The sequence below is a fragment of the Pan paniscus genome, chromosome 16 (assembly GCF_029289425.2).
Source record: "Pan paniscus chromosome 16, NHGRI_mPanPan1-v2.0_pri, whole genome shotgun sequence".
Taxonomy (NCBI): Eukaryota; Metazoa; Chordata; class Mammalia; order Primates; family Hominidae; genus Pan; species Pan paniscus.
Window position 1 is genome coordinate 28,971,927 of NC_073265.2, and position 22,276 is coordinate 28,994,202.

The 22,276-nt window shown below is 36.7% G+C and overlaps 1 protein-coding gene across 10 annotated transcripts in view; it reads right to left on the bottom strand.

Moving 5' to 3' along the window:
• The window catches only part of FSIP1 (fibrous sheath interacting protein 1), a 190,927-nt gene that overhangs the window by 137,216 nt on the left and 31,435 nt on the right, over positions 1-22,276 (bottom strand). For all 10 annotated transcript variants that reach the window (XM_063596535.1, XM_003826556.5, XM_055098839.2 and 7 more), the window contains 3 exons: positions 9,955-10,050; positions 7,814-7,938; positions 6,240-6,350 (listed from right to left, as the gene is read on the bottom strand). In XM_063596535.1, coding sequence (XP_063452605.1) covers positions 6,240-6,350; positions 7,814-7,938; positions 9,955-10,050 — 332 coding nt within the window. The remainder of the gene's footprint in view (positions 1-6,239; positions 6,351-7,813; positions 7,939-9,954; positions 10,051-22,276) is intronic.

Genomic DNA, 22,276 nt, shown 5'->3' on the forward strand with positions numbered 1-22,276 from the left:
TGACCTGAGATCGGATGCAAACCCATTTCACTGGTGAGGGTGGTAGTAGAGACATCTAGCTTAGCGGGTGCCATTCACTGCAAGTGTGAGTTCCCAACACAGATGAAAATATTTCTTAAATTCTAAATAAGTATCCTAGAGCAGCAGTCCCCAACATTTTTGGCACCAGGGACAGGTTTCTTGGAAGAAAATTATTCCATGGACTGGGGGGAATGGGGTTAGAAAGGATGGTTTCAGGATGAAACTGTTCCACCTCAGACCATCAGGCATTAGATTCTCAAAAAGAGCAGACAACCTAGATCCCTCCCATGCACAGTTCACAACAGGATTCGTGCTTCTGTGAGAATCTAATGCTGCAGCTAATGTGACAGGAGGCACAGCTCAGGTGGTAATGCTCGCTAGCCCACCGCTCATCCCCTCCGGCTGTGCAGCCCAGTTCCTAACAGGCCATGGGCCCAACTGGTACCAGTCCCCGTCCTAGAGAGATTCAAGAGAAGATTACATCCATAAAATTATGCATGACGGTTGGGCATGGTGCCTCACGCCTGTAATCCCAGCACTCTGGGAGGCTGAGGTGGGCAGATCACCTGAGGTCAGGAGTTCGAGACCAGCCTGGCCAACATGGTGAAATCCCATCTCTACTAAAAATACAAAATTATCCAGGCGTAGTGGCAGGCATCTGTAATCCCAGCTACTTGGAAGGCTGAGACAGGAGAATCACTTGAACCCGGGAGGCAGAGCTTGCAGTGAGCCAAGATCGTGCCACTGCACTCCAGCGTGGGTGACAAGAGTGAAACTCCATCTCAAAAAAAAAAAAAAATTATGCATGCTACTAAAAAAAACAACTAGAGAACAAGAGTTCAGGGGAATTAAAACATAATTATCATTTTAGTCATATCATTTAGTCTTCTTTAAGCTGTGCATTTATTTGTCAAAGATGAGGTTGTGGGGCACTTCATAAAGGAAAGGGCACATTTGAAAACACAGATTTAAAAGAACACAGAGAATTTGAGGAACAGCAAGAAGTTCGGTATGATTTGAGAATATAGTAAATAGGTTCCTTCTTCAAAGTTTTCCTAAACTTTTCCTGCGGCACTGCTTCTTCCTCTGAATTTCTATTCTAACATTTGTCACCATCCATCTGACTCTAGAATTTCTGTATGTTTACCTCCCACATCAGATAAGAGGACTTGCAGAAAGAACTCTCAGTAAATATTAGTGTAAATATTTTTTTTTGAGACAGAGTCTCTCTCTGTTGCCCAGGCTGGAGCGCAGTTGGCTCACTGCAACTTCCACCTCCCAGGTTCAAGCGATTCTCCTGCCTCAGCCTGCCAAGTAGCTGGGATTACAGGCATGCACCACCAAACCTGGCTAATTGTTGTATTTTTAGTAGAGATGGGGTTTCGCCATATTGGCCAGGGTTATCTCAAACTCCTAGCCCCAAGTGATCCTCCCGCCTTGGCCTCCCAAAGTGCAGAGATTACATGCGTGAGCCACCACGCTGGGCCTAAAAACAATTGTCTTTAAAAATCTCAAAAGAGAGCTGCATGGCTAAGCAGCAGAACAACATGGTTGAAACCCAACTTAGAAAACTGTAGAATGAGCTCGTATGTACAAAATGACAAAAACGATTAACATTATGAGAAAGATGTTATAAGACCTGGAAGAGAAACCCAAGAGGTCCTATAGCCACCTGTGGCAGACACTGTCTACTGACTGACATGATCCCCATTTCTACCTCTACTACAAAAAAAGAGTAAGGCATATACCTGAATCCCCCTTCTCACTTGCAGCAACATACTGAACAAATGGCTACGCGATACAGCTTGGCCGCTGAGATGCAGGTAGAAGTCCTGGGGACACCATTCCATCCCCAGTGAAAAAGCAAAGCCTCAGAGGACAGTCTCTTTGCTCTTTACCCTTCCCTCTTTCTGTCTGCTTGGAAAATGGACACACTGCCTACAGATGCAGCAGCAATCTTGCAAACCTAAAGACAAAATCCACATAGGAATGTAGAACAGGAGGACAGAAAGACATGAGCTGCTCACTCCTGGATTTCTTGTTACTAGAAAAAAATAAACTCTTTACTGTTTAAGCCACTGTTACTGGCAGCCAATCACATTCTCAACTGATACCTCCCAAAAGGAGAAAAAAGAGATGATGGAAAGGAAGAAATAATATAAGATAATTTTCTGAGCTGAAGGAAGATTTGAACCTTCAGGTGGAAAGAGCCTACAAGGTACCAAGCAGGAACTGAAATGTTTTTAAAGACACACACAAATACAATATGATAAAATTGTGAACTCCAAAATAAGGAGAAAATCCTACATGCTTCAAGAAAAAAAGGATTTTGCAAGTAGAATTTAGTCATCTGCTAAGCTAACATTCAAATGAGGAAAAAATAAATATTTGAATACACAAACACTCAAAAATTATCCACACTTCACCATTTCTTGGGGCAACATTTTTCAAAAAAGTTCCAGAAAAATAATTCAAGGAATGATTTATACAAATAAATAATTCGTTGAGTCCAAATACACAGTTAATGATGTGGCTAAAAACTTTGGCTAAATTTTGTTTAGAGAGATTCCTAACATACAAGAAGCATACTGTTTTTAAAGGTAAAAACTAAAATGTGTAGTATTCTAGAACTAAAATTCCAGATGATTTCAATATATCCTGGAGGAAAGAAAATGAAACACAAGGGAAATGAAAGTACACCAAAGATCCAATCTTGTTAAAATATGAAATTTTAGAAACTAATTATTGAAGTTGAAAAGAAAATACGCATTTTAATGTATTTTTAAAACTTGAAGGTTAACAGTACCAGATCAGAAATAGGATATTAAGTTTCCAAACCACAAGAGGATAGGGAGATAAACAAAAACAAATATGATAAATAAAATATAAAGTTTGATGTCAGGAAAAGATTCAAAAAGTATGCGGTCATAATGAATATAAGCAAATTAAATATGCTCATATTGATAATAACAAAAGATAAAGGATGAAGAAACAATTAAAGATAAAGACACAAAAGCAACAGCAAAAGCCCAGCTACATAGTACTTGTAAAAGATCAAAAACTAAAATGATAGAGATGACCTTAAACTAGAAAGATGAGACATAAATACTAACAAAAATAATATGCAAAAGGCAGTATTATTAACAAAAAGTCATTATGAAAGCATTCCTAGAATGTATCAAGAAAATCTATCGCCATAGTTTGATACGCAGTGAGACCATGGGTAGCAGTTTACCCAGTTTTACAATTAATAACAAAACCAGAATGAAACCCAGATCCCTTAATTCTTACTGGTATCTAAGCTTTTGTTAATAAAGTAGACAAATTACAGTTATATGTCGCTTAACGACAGGGATATGTGTTCTAAGAAATGTATCATTAGGCAATTCTGTCATTGTGCAAAAATCATCGGGTGTACTTACACAAACCTAGATGGTAGAGTGTACTACACACCCAGGCCACATTGTAAAGCCTATTGCTCCTAGGCTATAAACCTGTACAGTATGTTTTGTAGTTACTGTGTTGTAGGTGATTGTTAACACAATAGGAAGTATTTGTGAATCTAAACATATTAAAACATAGAAAAGGTACAATAAAATATGGTATAAAAATCTTTTTAATGGCATACCTGTAAAGGGCACTTAACCATGAGTGGAGCTTGCAGGAGTGGAAGCTGCTCTGGTGAGTCAGTGACTGAGTGGTGAGCGACTGTGAACACCTAGGACATTACTGGCTGCTACTGTAGACTCTATAAACACTGTAAACTTAGGCTACACTAAATTTATTTTAAAATATTTTTCTTTATTTAATAATAAAGGAATTTTTACTGTAACTTTTTTACTTTTAAAACTTTTAAATTTGTTTAACTTTTTCACTCTCTTATAATAACACTTAGCTTAAAACGTAAACACAGTATAGAGCTGTACAAAAATATTTTCTTTCTTTGTAAGCTTTTTCCTATTTTAAAATTTTCTTTTTTTATTTTTAAGATTTTATGAAAAACTAAGACACAAATGCACCTATTAGCCTAGGTCTACACAGGGTCAGGATCATCAATATCACTGTCTTCCACTCCATATCTCGTCCCACTGGAAGGTCTTCAAGGGCAGTAACACGCATGGAGCTGTCATCTCCTATGATAACAATGCCTGCTTCTGAAATTCTTCCTGAAGGACCTGCCTGAAGCTGTCTTACAATTCACTTTCTTATATGTAAGTACAAGGAGTACACTCTAAAATACAGAGCTACGGTGTCACTAGGTGACAGGAATTTTTCAGCTCCATTATTATCTTATGGGACCACTGTCATGTATGCATGTTGACCAAAACATCATGTGGCACATGACTATACCACGAACCAGCGAAGCTAAAATATCTCAGAATTATGTGGGCATTGAGCAGTTTCCCTCACCCACCCCCTTCCCCTACTTCATCAGCCCCCGGCATAGCAACACCTTCACCTGCTCCTAGACACAGCCCCCGCTGGGACCTCACCATCTCAGGAAGGATTATTTAGAGGATTGTTATCTGTGATATTCTGTAGATATGTTTTTGCTTTTTGGTGGAAGGGAGGGATATTTTGTTTGCCCACACAGAACTTTTTTAAATAGGAGCAGTTGTGAACATTTTACAAGTTTAATGTTTCTCACAAAAAATCTGAATTTCTAGCTTCCCTTGAAAAACTGGAGGATCCAGGCAGGCCTGGCCTGGGATTTCCATGCAGCAGACATTGAGTGTTACCTCCCATTGGACGGGCACACCCTCCTCCCCTGTGGGCCACAGGGATCACTGCACGTGCACTGCTTTTAGACTTATAGCAAAAAAACTAAACTCTGAATCTCTGTGTCCCTAGATATGGAAACTAAGACAAGGATTATTGTTCAAGTAATTCACTGGGAGAGTGCCTTTGGGACCAGGGACATGAGGAAAACAGCCGAGGGCAAGGGCACAGGGCCAAGCGAGGATGTGGTCTCAGCTGAAGCCCAGCTTCAGTCTGATCCCTGGGGAAGCTATGGAGGACACACTGCACCACAGAGCTAATCTCACATTTAGGTAAGGGGCCTAGGGTGGGGAGGGAGTGATATCCTGGGCTGTTTGGCTCAGGGAAATTCTCAGGGGAAGGGGACAGCTGTGCACCCTTAGCACAGGGCTGGGGCGTGGATGCACAGACCAGTTTCAGGGGAAGGGGATATGGGCAGGGTGCCAGCAGCATTCACTCCATCATGTCCTTATTAAATGCAGGGGAATAAAAGATATACAATAGAGCTAAGTGCTTCAAGGAACATAGGACAGTGTATTTCTTCATGGAAGCAAAGGATATTTCTCAAGTTTAGTATGTAAACAAGTGCAAACATTGGGCCACAGCACTCTTTAGGTGACCTTCCCAGGCCCTATAAATACCTGCGTTTGCCCCACCTCACCCCCATTACATGCTGTTCCCCTCTTTCACTTTAGTCTGTACCCACCCGGACTTATCACCATAAGCAGGTCCTCCTGTTAACCCCAGGACAAGTTAACTGGGCAGGAACAGGACGGAATTCTTTAGGATTACTGAAGAAGACTACACTGAAATACCACAAAACCAGTTTAGGGACAATAAGAAAAGGAGACAGAAAAACACATTCATATGTCATCAGTAATAAGCACATCACATCACAGGAAGAAGTTACTGTGATAACCAATGTGTAAACACTTCTTAGAATGACATTAAATAATCCTTTGAAAGTCAATAATGAATTGACCAAGAATAAATTTGAAAACCTCAATAAAAATAATTGTATAAAACAGGATTTTTTAAAAAAAACTTTAACTTGTATTTTAAGTTCAGAGGTACATGTGCAGGTTTGTTATACAGGTAAATTTGTGTCATGGGGCTTTGTTGTACAGATTATTTTTTCACCCAGGTATTAAGCCTAGTACTCATTAGTTATTTTTCCTGATCCTCTCCCTCCTCCCAGCCTCTACTCTCCAACAGGCCCCAGTGTGTGTCGCTCCCCTCTATGAGTCCATGTGTTCTCATCATTTAGTTCGCACTTAAAAGTGAGAACACGCGGTATTTTGTTATCTGTTCCTGTGTTAGTAAAACAGGGTTTTTTTTAAATCAAAGAATAATGTCTCAGAATCCGAAAAATTATTGTAAATTTATGATACTGGGCCAATAATATTATTTTTTAAAATCTAAATTAAGAAGTGTAGTGTTCCCTATCAGAGTTTACGTACCTCAGAACTGGAGAGCCCGGAATCTTTCTCATCCAAGTCCTTCAAAAGCTCAACCAGCCTTTTCTTCTCTCTGTCAACCATAACCACTGGGTTTCTTGATTCCTTGGCCAACTACAGAATTTATTAATGGAAAATATCATATACTCAAAGAAATTCACAGTTCAGGAAAATAAAAATGGAATCTGAGACTTCTACACTACAGATACACAAAGAAAAGTTGCAAGATTAGGCATTTTACATTTTCTAGGTAATTTTATTTTATACCAAAATTTTTGTATAGGGCCATTCTCTAACATCCAAAGATATTATCCCTATAAGCAGGCCCTCCTGTTAACCACTCCAACAGACATTTTGTTAAAAAATAATATGAGCAGTTTTCAAACCTCTCTACTATAGATAAAAAATATAAATGCAAAAACATACTTGCTGAGACATTTGGAAGAAATCTTCTTGCCACTTTCTTTGGGGTACTTATCCACTAAATGAAAGTGCTTTTAAATTTCAAGACTATCATATGAGGAATTTAAATATTCAGTTACTATTAAAAAGGGGAAAGAGAAATCTACGGTAGACCTGCTATCTGTGTTAGCAAGAACCTGGATAAGGGGGGAACTCTACTCCTCTAGGAAAATTGAACAGAAAATAAACATACAACAGGCCACTGCAAAGACAGAGACAGAACAAGATGGAGGTTTCCTGAAGAAGATCATATGAATGTGGAGCACAAAAATCGAGAGTCCCAGAGGCCAGTCCTGGCAGTGGCAGGCTGCCCCACAAATCCAGTTTGCCTGGAAATGATGTGCCAATTATGGGGAAAGCATCAGGCTTGAAGGGTAAAAAATTACTTAACTCTCTCTTGTCAATACTCCACACTCACCCATGCAGTTTTCTAGTGACTCTGCTCAAGGGTGTGCAGAGCTTCTGTCCTCCTCACTACATTTCTTGTTGTAAATTAATTAATTCACATTCTGGTCTAACCCAGGAACCCCTGCGCCCTTGTTTAGTTTGAATCTGCCTTAAAGACAGGCTGCAAGGCCTGTAAGACCAAAGATAGGTGCTTGAAGCAGAAGCTAATGAAGGCCAGTGACCAGCTGCCGGGACGTCCAGAGAAGAGGCGGACAACCAGTTGGCTTCTCCAGCCCAGCCTTGCTGCTCTGCCAGGAGCATTTTCCATTCAAAGTTCTAAATGTACTGGCTACAAAATCAGTCTCATTACTTAAAAAAAAACAATTTTACTAATATGCAATTTAAAATCTGAGAAACATTGTCCAAAGCTATTATCTAAATAAATGTTTTGCAAATTGCAGGAAACAGACTATTTCTGGATAGTGAAATAAATGATAGATGCACCTAGCATTTTTAAAAAGAGATAGGATAGGATAGGATGTAGTGGGTTGAACATAGAAATAATGAAGTACTGGTTTATAAAAGTTTTCTTTCATTATATCTACTAATTCAATCATTTATACATTTATGATGGTTGAAAAATATTTAAAGACACTGAACAAAACTATTGCCATTTTTTTCAACTCATTTAGCCCCAAATTCTGGCTTCTGAATTTCTAAGTACATACCTCAATGTTTCTCTTAATAAAATCCTGGTTGTGTTTACCCCTGAGCTCAATCTTTTCTGTATTCGAGAAAGGTTTCTTTCCTGATTTGATCAATGACTCATTTCTTTCCACATCACAGGTAAAATCTAATATTAAAAAAGTTCAAAATTTTTTCATAATTAAAAGTGTCAATTATGCTAAAAGTTCACTTTAAGCATATATTAAAATATATAAGAACTAAAACACACACAGAAGAACTAACTTCTACATTCCAGATCCAGAAACCTAATATATAATGGAGATCTAGTCTTAAAAAGATAAATGTGCTACTGTAACTTCAAATGAAGTTCTCATAAAACTTCTTGTGTAATTCATTATCATGTATCAAATTTCTTCCTGTTGATTCCATGAGAATGATGGGAAATATCAATAGAACTTCAAGACAGACATGAGAAGAAGAAATCGCTGATGTTAGGGAGACTTTAAAATATATTTTTTATCTCAGTCTTGACACAAAACAAAAATTTCCCTAAAGGCTAGGTCATCCCTGCTATTCTATTAATTTGCCATTACCCTTTCTGAACAGTGCATTTTGTTTTGCCTGTCTTTTGAGCAAGGTCTGGGAGTTAGCGTCCCATGTCCTAGCTCCCATCTGCACAAACCCCTAGAGCCCATCTCAGTTGGCCAATTTTCCTCAACCTTTTGGAAGAGGCTTGAGTCAATGTCTGAGATATTCAGACACTGAGTGCTCAAAATAAGAATAAGAAAAATACTTGTGGATTCGTATTCCCTTTATAAAATATCTTGTTTTCTATGTGTCACATTAAAATATTCTAAAACAAGATCATGTGAACCCTTCATTAAAGCTCTGAAAATATGCACGAAGAAGGAATGTCTCCTTATATAACACATGCAGTTCACCCTACAAAACAGGATGCATTTCCACATTCAAGTCCACAAAGGAAAAAAACACCAGTCACAAGCTCAATCCAGACAAAGTTTATATAAAATTTAATTTTGTTTTATAAGGGAGGTTACCTGAACATAAAGGATTAAGGGAGCTAGTCAACTGGTGTGTTTATAGCTAGTTATCAAAGAGTCAATACAGATATAACCATTTAAAATTTTTTTGATGAAAATAGCTGGAAAGAACGAGAGAAAGAGTAAGATCTCTTGATTAAAATTCTTTTCAAACAGAAGTAGCTTTGAGTAAAAAAAAATTTTACTCAAATTTAAGTTATATAAGCTTATAACTTAAGTTATTAAGTTACATAAGCTTATAGCTTATACAGGCAAATAAACCTATGCTTTATACCTGGGGTTTTATTTTTTAACAATCACGTAATTATCTTTTAAATCAACTACCAATAGTTAAAGTATGAGTTACTTTTTTGGTGAGTGGCCTAATAAGATACAAAATATAACACTTCTTTCCATAATTCAAGTTGTATACAGTCTTTTTAGTTGAAATATGAGGTTTGTTTATTCATTCAGTTGAAGTTTCATATACTCTTAAGCAATACAACATTTAAAAAATACAAACTGAATGCAGCCATGTTTACATTTATCACAGAGCTTCTTTAAAACATATTTCTAATAAACAGTAGGGAAAACACATTGGGTTATCTGGCCAGAACTGTCTTCACTGGAAATGTCCTCTTCTCCTCTCCAGTCTGGTATTGACATAGCTGCCATGTTCCTACAGTGACCCCAAACCTTGCTGGGTTGGACAAGTTGGTTGAGCCAGGGGTAGGCCCCTGACCCAGCTGGATCACTCAGGCTCTTCTCTAGGATTGCAGAACTGAGCCAACCTCTGAATGACTAACCACAGCATATGCTCTTGGGAACCAAAGAAAGCTGCCTCCCACCAAAATCATTTTCACAGACTTGTTTTTGCTTAAGCCAGGTTTTCATCACTTGCAGCCAGCTTTTTTTAAAAACTCTTTATTATTATACAAAATTTCAAGCATCCAAAGTAGAATGGTATAACAAACTCTCAACAACTAGCTACAACAATAACCAATCTTGTGTCATCTGGAACTCTACTTGCTTCCACTTACCTTTGGATTAAATTACATGAACTTATTTCATTTATGAATATTTCTGTATACAGCCAGTATTCCCTTGTGAAAATGTGTATAATCACACAAATTTAAATATACCTTTATTGAGTTTCCGCATCTGCATTTCATATTCTTCTGGAGGGATTTGAGTATGAAACACTGAGGAAAAGTTGTCTTCCTCCTCATGAGAAGGACCTGTTGATTTAAAAAATCACTTGTTCAATGCTCACAAAATAAATTAAGTAGTTGTCTACAAAATTGTTTTAAAAAGATAACATTTAATATTCTCTCCAGTGTTCCTCAGTCCCCTCCACACACATAAATTTCTTAAGACAATGCTAATGTCATCTCCAAGTAGAAATGACAATCACCTTTGTATACAGGAGCCAAATGAAACAAACTACAGAAGCTAAGATAGTTAAACAGCATTTCCCTAGAACTTAAGCACAAAAAGGACGTGTAAGAGTGTGCTAAAATATCACATTAACTCTCCAGAGATAATGCACCCAAATCTTGATGTTCATAATACAGAGAATATGCATACTGAGTAACTATAATTATGGTTTTCTTTTTTTATTTTAGGTCCCCAAGGTGGAGACTTCAAATATGTGATCAGTCATTAAGATAAAGGAATGTGAGAGAGAGCTTGGGAGACTCTTAGCAGTTAACTTTCTTCTTTTCTGATGTATTTTCTTGGCACCTCCATAAAGAAGATAGGACATTGTGTTTTTCAACTTAACTTTGTTTCAATGTAGTTTATTTTTATGTTCTCCTATTAGCTAATTCGGACAGTGTATATTTGCAAGACGCCGTTAACATAAACGTTTTATTAAAAGTGTGTCTCTATACCCTAATGTGAGGGAATCTGCCAGGTTGTAGCACAGAAATGGTTTTGCCTCAGAAAATATGGGAAGTCTTGAGGATATTACAGGATCCACCACCTCTCCCAGAAAGCAAACCAAGTTCAGACACCCTCTATGAGCTGATACAGACAAAAGAAGCAGGCAGAAGATACATTCACCCTCAACACACATTCACCTAATTCAAAACACAAAACTTCTGCTACAAACACTAATTCATCAATTCCAATTCCCTAATTTGGAATTCATAATAATGAATTATGAACTGTGGTTGACATTACACTGTTAGTCTTTGTACAATCTTTGATGAGTTAATCAAGCAAATTTGTGGTGTAAGCCTGGGGAGAGAGGGGTAAACTACTTAGAAAACAAAAAGATTTAAAACTGTTTTTGAACTTTCATTTTTTGTTGCAACCACTATTATTAGGGGGTCTTCAATATTCATTAAAAGTAGGCTCAGTAAGTCAGCAATTTGGCAACATTTTATTATCAGTTTAAGTTACATTTACATCATAGTCCTGAAGTGGTAATATATTTTTCTATCCCATAATTCCTTTATGATAACAGTTCACTCAATTTTATATTAAAACACCTGTAAAGACACAAAAATATGAAAATTTACAATATGGAAAACCCTCGAAGGTGATCAGCGACTATCTGAGACCAGTGTCATGCAGGTGGGTAAGAAGAATTTGAAATTACTCTTGTGACCCTGTGGCTCTTTGCCCATCATCCCAGTGGTATTCATTGCCTCAGAGAGAGGTGGGTACTACCTACAACAAAGGTGCCATCAATCGGCTTTGAGTTTAAAAGACAACAGTTTTAAAAGTTGGGCATTCAATTGCAAGAGCTTAACCCTTGGAGGAAAAAAAAAAACATTTTCTGAATTCCAAGTCTCCCTTTAGAAAATTCTTCCTTCTTTTTCAAAAACAGTTAACGTAGAAGAAATTATGGAATTAACCGTTTAGTAACCATCATAACTGACTCAGGTAAGTATCACCAATGAACGATAAAACTAGTGGGTGACAGTTTGAGGAATAATAGGATAATAGCCTCAAAGTATCTATCTCCCCACAAGATAATTTATTAATTACCAAAGGAAAAATAGTAACTTTACCATGGACAAACCTGGTAGACACCATTTTCATTTAAAGTGGCCAGAGTTAACATTGTGAGCACTGGGACAATCACCATCATGCACTTCCTGATCTGATTCATTGAGAAGGACACTATCACTTCTGTGGGATTCCTGCCAAAAACTCATAACCTGAACCTAACCGAGCAGAAACAAACCAACCCAAACTAGAGGACATGCTACAAAATAATAGGCCTACTATCTTCAAAAATGCCTGTGTCATAAAACACCAAGACTAAAAGGTATGACAATAATGTAATGCATAGCCTGAGATTTTTCTTTTGCTATAAAGGATATTAGAGGGACAACTGGCAAAATCTCAATAAAGCCTATAGATAATTGCAAAATAATCATTTCCTGATTTATATGTATAATCGTGCATGTACGTGTGTATATGTGTGTCCTTGTGTGGAGAGGGAAAGAGAAAAGAGAATGTGGTAAAATGTTAACATTTGGAGACTCTGGATAGAGAGTATTTGAGAATCCTTTGTACTTTTCCTATGACTTTAAATCTGAAGTTACATCAAAATTCAAAGTTAATAAGAAAATTTTAAAAATTCCTCTCTTCACTACAAACATTCATGTGAGAAGGAAAAAAAAATCTCCCTTTAGAGATCATGAGCCGAAACATTGATGATTGAGCAAGTTTTTAATATGAGTCCTGAAAGAGGAAGATTGCAGGATGTGATTTAAATTGCTTCCTGCCACCCATGGAAGAAATTAAAGCCCATCCCAAATAAGGACCTAGAGGACCTGGAAGACCAGCAGAGGGGATGAGTTTAGAGTAGACACAAGTGATACAGGTATTAAGCTGCTCCCCGGCACAGCCCCTGGAGGTGAAATCCTGGAGGTGCATAGAGAACCTGAAGAGGCTGGAGAAACCCAGAGCAGAGTGAGCTCTGCCTCACTGTACACCTGGAACTGAGGGGAGACCCCGCACAAAGGAACACGGTACTCTCCAACCACCCATGACAGCTGCAGACAAGCAAAGGCAGTGTGGCATGCTTACAGGGAGACAGAGGCTGAAGTAGTCTGTCTGTCTGTCTGTCTGTCTCTCTCTCTCTCTCTCTCTCCCCCTCAGTCACACACACACACACACACACACACACACACACACACACACACACACACAGTTCCCCATGGCTGGCCAGCCTGTGGCTTGAAGGAGACCAGAAGCTCTCACATGCCCCTGTGAAGAAGACTGGGGTCGTGATGAGGGGGTGGCATAGAGCCTTCCACCAGAGAGGATGTGGCAGGGACCACATACAACATCAGCATCTGCTGGCAGATGACAAAGGCTAAATGGGACCAGCTACAAGTCAGCAGATGCCCCAGCTGGCTTCCCATATCCACAGACCAAGCAGGACGAGATATGCCTCTGAGGGAACAGCAAGGACCAGATGCACGCGCCACCCTGCCCCCCACCCCGCCATCCCTAGGCCATGATGCTATACAATCGTCCTCCCGAACCCAGACACCATCCTGAGAAAAGGCAGGAAGAAACAGAAAGGGAAAAAGAGCCTCATTTCTGAATACTGAATTATGCCGTACAATTTTTAGATGCCCTACACGAGTATAGTAAATCCTCTCTTAACGTCATCTATAGATCCTTGGAAACTGCGACTTTAAGCAAAATGACATATAACAAAACCAATTTTACCACAGTCTAATTAATATAAATAAGAATTAAGTTTCTGTGGCACATTTCCGGTCACAAAAACATTATTAAACTTCTAAATAAAGACCAAAACACTTGTAATATTAAAACTCACATAAATGTGGGCTATAAGTACATTTCAGAAAAATTGATAAAAATCAGCAAGGTAATTATTTATCAGCTTATTCTAATTCAGAGTCTCAAGTGGCCAGAGTCTATCTGGGCAGCTCAGAGTCCCAGGTGGGAACACACCCTGGACAGGATGCCATGGCAGGGTGCCCTCAGACACACCCACACTCACTCACAGTGGAACCGCGTAGATAACCTAACATGCATATCTTTGAGATGGAGAGGAAACCGGAGTGTCTAGAGAAAACACATGCAGACAGGGGGAAGACAAACTCCATAAGACAGTGGCCCTAGCTGGGAATCCTTTTTTTTTTTTATCAATGTTATAATAAAATGACACTGAGCCTGGCGTGGCTCACACCTGTAATCCTGGCACTTGGGAGGCCAAGAGGAATCTCTTGAGCCCAGGAGTTTAAGACCAGACTGGGCAAGATGGCAAGACCCCATCTCTACAGAAATTTAAACATTAGCCGGGCATGGTGGCATGCACCTGTAATCTCAGTTACTGAGGAGGCTGAGGTGGGAGGATCCCTTGAGCCCAGGAATTCAAGGTGGCAGCGAGCAGTGATCATGCCACTGCACTACAGACTGGGCAACAAAATGAGATCCCATCTCTAAAAAATAAAAATTTAAAAAATTAAAAATAAAAAAACACGATGTTGAATGAAACGATTTCATTCAAGGACCAACTGTTCTCTATTTCCAGAATCTGGAAAAAATTGCCACCAACACAAATGATAGAAAGGGAAAGAGAAAAGCAATCAGTGGCCATGTAAGCTTTGCCTACTGAAACAGCGCAGGGGCAGACTTAGCTCTAGATGGAAAGCATCCCCTTGACTCAGAGATAAAAGGAAAAAAACAACCAGAAACCAGAGTCCCCATCTCCTTGAGCAACAACACTGTTTCTTGAGGCAGTTCGAATGCTGTTACTCAACCGCTGTCATACTTCTTTCTACATCTATTCAGAGGCTGCAACTCTTAGAAAACAACTGGACAGAAAGGAGGCAGAAATCAGCAATGAAGATCACAATTTTAAAAGCATCCAGATGGACAATGAGCAGACTCAAGGCAGATGTGCCTTTTTGCTCTGTTGGTAAATGGCAGGTGTGGATGGATTTTACCTCATTGGAGGATAAGAAGACACAGAAGGAAAAAAAATGAAAAACAAATGAAACAGCATCCTGGTAATCAATGGGACAGCAGACATTTTGAAAATAATTATTAAAAAATCATAAAATTTCCAAAATCTTGTTGGCATCCTCAATATATCAAAATATATGACATTTGTGAAACTAGAAGAGTAAGTCACAGGAAAGAACTGATGAATATAAAAAGACAAGAGGATGGGATTATAAAAATAAAGGGGGAAGAAGGGGGGAACTGAGTGAAATAAGGAGGGATGATAAGAAAACCAACGTGAGAGTGTATCTTTTAACAGGCTAGTTCAAAAGAGTACACTCATTGCCTCACCTAACATGTACATCACTAGACATATTAGTGATTTTCCTGTTAGACCCTAATGGTTTTCCTGTTCCGGCTTCCCTCCTTCCCTCCTTCCCTCCTTCCATCCTTCCATTCTTCCTTTCTTCCTTCCTCTTTCCTCCCTCTCTCCCTTTCTTCCTTTCTTTTAATGCTCATTTTCTTGTCTTTTTTCCTTTCTCCTTTATAAACCATAATCCTAACTATACAACAATTTGGAAAGTTTGCACTTTAATTTGAAGTCTAAGTTATATAAACATATTTTTTCTATATTAAGAAAGTCAAGAACAAAAAATGGTTTTCTGCCTCTCCTCTAAAGTAATACAAGGAATTTAGAATTGTTTTACTTACCCTCACTTTTCTCCCACTTTTCAGCCTCTGTTAATATAATCTGGACTTTTAGGCCTACCTATGGTTATTCTTATCTTCTAGCGTAGAGTAATTCTTGGATTTATAAACATACATTTCTTTCTGTTCACCTCTGTGTTTGGCTGGTTATAATGCTCACAGATAATTCCTTCATATAGCAACTTCTCTAATCCTGGATTGTACATTGTGACTCATCTGCTGGTTGCCTAGAGTATGGTTTCAAGTACATTTATTCTAAAAACAATATGAGCAGTGAATTATCCACTCTACCATATCTAAGAATGTCTTTCTGTTGTCTTCACAAAACAATAACAGAAGCAATATGTAATCCCTAGTTACTATATTTTTCCTTTATTGCAAGAAAGATATCTGAATTCAGCTTCCATTTTTATAGGTAAAATAAGATTATTCTAATTTGGGCCTGGATGCTTGTAAGATTTCTTAGGGCGTTCCCATGGTTCAGAATCTTGCCTGTGTATATATGGGTATTGGCCTTTTATCATTAATAGTGCATATATAATATTTTTTAAATCAGAAAAATTTCCTGTGATCATTGTTTCTATAATAGTTATACTAGTTTACTTTCTCAGAAATTTCTATAATTTTTAACTGGAATTCCTATTCCCTATCTCCACACTTATCATTTACTTCATCATTTCCTCATCTATTTATCCCTTCATGTTGTGGAGCATCCTTCACTGCCTTGATTCTCCTGCAGTCTTAATTATGCTCATTACTCCAATAAGTGCATTTTTCCTATTTTTCCTTGTAATCCTTTCTCATCTTAATCAGCTTCTTTTTTAAATCATCCTCTTGTCATTTCATGTTAATATACTCTTTCTTCCAGGTCTTCTTTTTTGGTTTCACAAATAATATGCATTTTCTACTATATTGAAGGATTCCAATCAGTTTTCAGAAACTAATAAAAGCACAATTATATTGAAAGACCTTAACAGAACTCTCTAAGATGAATGCAAATCAAATAGACAAGTAATAAGGACATTTTGCACATTTCAAAGTTTGTTCTCCACAGAGAGAAATAGTCCTTCTTTTCAAGTGTCCATGGAATACTTATAAAAGTTAATCATATATTAGGTGAATTTTCCCTGGGGGTATTAATCATATTACAGGCAAAACAATTCTCTGTGTGGAGCTTCCTTATGCAATTCCTGACCTTTAGCAAACTTGGCCCCTGGCATAGTGGCATAAATTCCAGTAGTTCCCTCATTCTCCCCTGCAGCACATCCTTATGACAACCAAAAATGCACACATCCAAATGTCTCCTACAATTGAGAACCTCTCTAATAAGCTATAAAGAAAATTTCAACAAATTCAAAATATCAAAAACAGTTCTAAGAGGGAAGTTTATAGCAATAAATGCCTACATTATAAAAGAAGAAAGATCTCAAATAAGTAGCCTGACATTATGCTTCAAGGAACTGCAAAAATAACAAACTAAACCTAGTTAGCAGAAGGAAGAAAATAATAAAGATCAGAACAGAAATAAATCAAATAGAGGATAGAAAAGCCACAGGGAAGGAGAAATCAATAAAGCTAAGAGTTGTTTTTCTGAAAAATCAAAATCAACAAAAGTTAGACTAAGAAAAAAACAGAAGACTCAAATATCTAGAATCAGAAATGAAAACAAAGAAATTACAACAGACACCTAAGAAATAAAAAGTATCAAAAGGGACTATTATGAATAATTACGTGTCAAAAAATTTGATAACCTAGAGAAAATGGATAAATTCCTAGAAAAATATAAACTACCACTATTAAATCAGGAAGAAACAGAAAGCCTGAACAGATCTACAATAAACACAGAGATTGAAGTAGTAATTAAAAACCTCCCCGCAAAGAAAACCCCAGGACCAGATGGTTTCATGGCTGAATTCCACCAAACTCTCAAAGAAGAATTAATACCAATACTTCTTCAACTCTTCCAAAAAAAAAAAAAAAAAAACGGGCTAGAGGGGATACTTTCTAACATATTTTATGAAGCCAGTATCACCTTGATACCTGAGCCACACAAAGACCCAACACAAAAAAGAAAATTACACACCAGGAATCTCTGATGAACATTGATGTAAAAATCCTTAATAAAATATTACCAAACCAAATTCAACAATATATCAAAAAGACTACACATCATGATCAAGTGGGATTTATCCCTGGCAGGTAAGGGTGGTTTAACTTATGTAAATCAATCAATGTGATATATAAATAACATTAACAGATTGAAAGACAAAAACCACATGATCATTTCAATTGACGCAGAAAAAGCATTTGACAAAGTTCAACATCCTTTCTTGATAAAAACTCTCAAGAGTTTAGGTATAGAAGAAAATTTCCTGAAGGCCATTTATAAAAAGTTCACAGTTAACATCATAACCAAGGGGGAAAAACGGAAAGCTTTTCCTCTAAGATCTAGTACAAGGTAGGGATGCCCACTCTCACCACTTCTATTCAACACAGTACTGGAAGGACCAGCAAGAGCAATCTGACAAGGAAAAGAAATAATAGGCATCCAAATCAGAAAGGAAGAAGTAAAATTATCTCTACTTGCAGATGACATGATTTTGTATGTAGAAAACCTCACAGATTCCACCAGAAAAAACCTATTAGACGTAATAAATAAATTCAGAAAAGTTGTAGAGTACAAAATCAACATATAAAAATCTGTGGCATTTCTATACACAAACAACCTAGCCTAAAAAAATCAAGAAAACAATCTCATTTATGATAGCATCAAAAAAATCAAATAAAGTACTTAGGAATAAATTAAACCAAGGAGGTAAAAGACCTGGACACTAAAAACTGTAAAACATTGGTGAAAGAGATTCAAGAGGACACAAATAAATGGAAGGATACTCCATGCTCATGGATCAAAGGATTCAATATTGTGATAATGTCCACACTACCCAAAGCAACCCCTATCAAAATCCCAATAATATTTTTCACAGCAATAGAAGTCCTAAACTTCATATGGAACCACAAAAGACCCCAAATGGCCAAAGCAATTCTGAAAAAGAAAAACTAAAGTTGAAGGCATCACACAGAAAGGTGATCAAATTAGTATTACTAATGTAATCAAAACAGTATAATACTGGCATAAAAACAGACGCACAGACCAGCAGAACAAAATACAAATCCCAAAAATAAATCCAAACATATACAGTCAACTAAGTTTTAACAAGGGCCCAAGAAGACACAATGGGGAAAAGGTAGTCTCTTCAATAAATGGTGCTGGGAAAACTGGAATTCCACATCCAAAGGAATGAAATTACACTCTTATCTTACATCATACACAAAAATCAACTCAAAGTGAATAAAAGACCAAAACATAAAATCTGAAACTACAAAACTCCTAGAAGGAATCATAGAGGGAAAGTGCCTTAATATCGCCCTGGGCAATTATTTCTTGGGTATCACACCAAAAGTTCAGAATACAAAAGCAAAAATAAATAAATGAGACTACAACAAACTAAGAAGGTTCTGCCTAGCAAAGGAAACAATCAATAGAAGAAAAAAACCTACAGATTGGGAAAAACATTTGCAAATCATATATCTGATAAGGTGTTAATATTCAAAATTTATAAAGAACTCATACAACTCAATAGCAAGAAAACATAGCCTGATTAAAAATGGGCAAAGTAAATAGATATTTTTTCAAAGAAAACATAAAAATGACCAACAATATGAAAAGGTGCTCAACATCACTAATCATCAGGGAAATGTAAATCAACCCTACTGTGAGATAACACCTTGTTAGGAAAGCTATTATCAAAAAGACAGGAGATAACAAGTATTGGTGAGGGTGTGGAGAAAAGGGAACCCTTGTATACTGTTTGAGGGAATACAGATTGGTGGAGCCATTATGGAAACCAATATGAAGGTTTCTAAAGAAATTAAAAATAGGAAGAATTGCCATATGACTCAGCAATTCCTCTTCTGGGTATAAACACAAAGAAAATGAAATCACCACCTCATAAAGACATCTGCACTCCCATGTTTATTGCTCCATTATTCATAATAGCCAAGATATGAAAACAAACCAAGTGTCCATTGGCAGATGAATGGATAAAGCAACTGTAATACATAAACACACATACACACACACACACACACACACACACACACACACAGGAATATTACTCAGCCTTAAAAAAGGAGAACCTGCCTTTTGCCACAACATGGGTAGACTTGGAGGACACAATACTATGTGAAATAAGCCAGACACAGGAAGAAAAATACTGCATGATCATGATCTCACTTATATGTGGAATCCAAAAAAAAAAGTCAAATTTACAGAGAAAGGGAATAAAACAATGATTATCTGGGGAAGAACACTGGGAGGAAATGGGAAAATGTAGGTCAAAGGATAAAAAGTAGCAGATATGTAGGACTAACAAGTCTAAAGATCTAATGTACAACTCAAGGACTATAATTGATAATAGTGTATTACATTCAGGATTTTTGCTAAATGAGATTATAGCTGCTCTTCCCATGATGGGGGGTTGGGGAGAGGAAATGGGTAACTATGTGAGGTGACTGATATGTTAATTTGTTTCACTATAGTAACCATTTTACCATATATATTTATAGATATATGTATCTCATATCATGTTGTATACCTTAAATATACACAATAAAATTTGTTTTTAAAAATATCAAAACCATGACCACAATATTATGAGACTCAATATTCATTTTTAAAATATAGGACTTGTACAAAATTCTGGAGAAGAAAAGAAAGTCATCATCATTTTCTAAATAACTATTAGTATATTTAGTTTAATGAGGTTCCCATTGTCAATTTTTGTTTTTGTTGCAATTGTTTTTGAGAATTTAGTCATAAAATCTTTGCCTAGGCCAATAACCAGAGGAGTATTTCCTAGGTTTTCTTCTAGAAGTTTTATATATTTAAATCCTTAGTCCATCTTGAGTTGATTTCTGTACATGGTAAGTTAGAGATCCAGTTTTATCTCTCTTCCTATGGTTAGCAAGTTTTCCCAGCACCACTCCTTAAGCAGGGGCTGCAAATAGCAATCTCTTTCCAAAGAGTACACTGTGGCAAAGGATGGGGAAATATGGTAACTTACAGTAGAAAAATCTTACAAATATTTCCTCAGCCAGGTGAACAGAGTTAACATTAATAGCAATGTTATGTTAATAATATGATGTAATGTAATGAAAATGACCCTGTAACTCCATGGTTTTCCTCCCAAAAACACATACTCTCAGTCTAATCATGAGAAGAGCATGAGATAAATTCCAACTGTTGGACATTCTACAAAATACCTGACCAGTATTCCTCAAAACTGTCAAGGTCACTAAAAATAAAAAAAGTCTGAGAAAGTGTCATAGCCAAGAGTAGACTGAGGAGGCATGAGGGTTAAATGGAATGTGGCATCCTGGATGGGATTCTGGAAAAAAAAATGGACATTAAGTAAAAGTTAAGGAAATCTGAATATATCAATATTGGCTCACTAGTTGAAACAAATGAACCATACAAATGCGAGATGTTCATAATAAGGGAAACTGGGGGTGGGTATAGGGGAAATCTCTGTAACATATTCATAATTTTTCTATGAATGTAAAACTGTGCCCAAATAAAAAGTTTAGAAAAAACTTCCAGATTAAAAAGATTGAGAAAACATTAACAAAATTAGAGATAAAGAGGATGTACAAACAATAAGAAAAAGAATTATTATTTAAAATACTATCTGAGATTGTATGTTAGTAAATTTTTAAATCTTCATGAAGTGGATACTTTAAAATCTTAGTGACATGGATGCATTGCCAAAATTGACTCCAGAATAGCTAGTAACCTGAAATAGAATAGTAAATATGAAGGCAGCTGAGAAAAGAGTCAGAGAATTGCCTCCAAGAAATTATTTGAACCAGATGGTTTTTCCAGTGAAATCTTTCAAATTTGAAGGGAACAGATAATCCCTGTGTTATATAAACTGTTTCAAATCATAGAAATAAGTGAGCAGCCACCCCCATTCATTTTATGAAGTTCACACAGCCTGACAAAGCAAACACACATACATCGACTCTCCACCCTCAACTTCACCCCCTATACCATAACAAACATTTCACACACCTGTGTGTGCACACACAAACACAACTAACCTTGCTTATAAATATAGATGCAAAAAATCTGAATAAATTCATCCATTTAAATCTGGTACTAAATTAAAAGAATAATCTTCCATAACCAAGAAGGGTTGGCCCAGGAATAAAAGACTCGTTTGGTATTTAAATCTATTAATTTTAAAACACTAAATATGTTGGACATGAAATAAAAATTTATGATAATTTAAATATATATTGAAATGCATTCAATAAATTTCAACACTAAGTTCTCACAGCTCTCAGCATAGGAATAATTGTTAAAAAGGACACAAAAATTAACATTATTTCCTGGTTATGTGTTCATAAACTAAAAAAAAAGGTAAACAAGTAAAAATAATTAAAATTAATAAGATAATTTAGTTAAATGTACAAACAGAAAACAAATTATAAATGTCTAAAAAGTCACTAACTTTCGTCTATGTCATTAATAACCCTTTGTAAATATGATGGGCTAAACACCAATCAGGGTAATAACAATAAAAAGATATATAAGACCTATGCATAGCTAACAGATGTATGAAACCTGAAGAAATTCTTTGACATATAAACAATAATATAAGAGACACAAACCATGTTCCTGTTGATGCAGTAATGTCTAGTAATCACAGGATTACTAATAATAACTCAATTTGTTGAGCACTTACTAAGTGC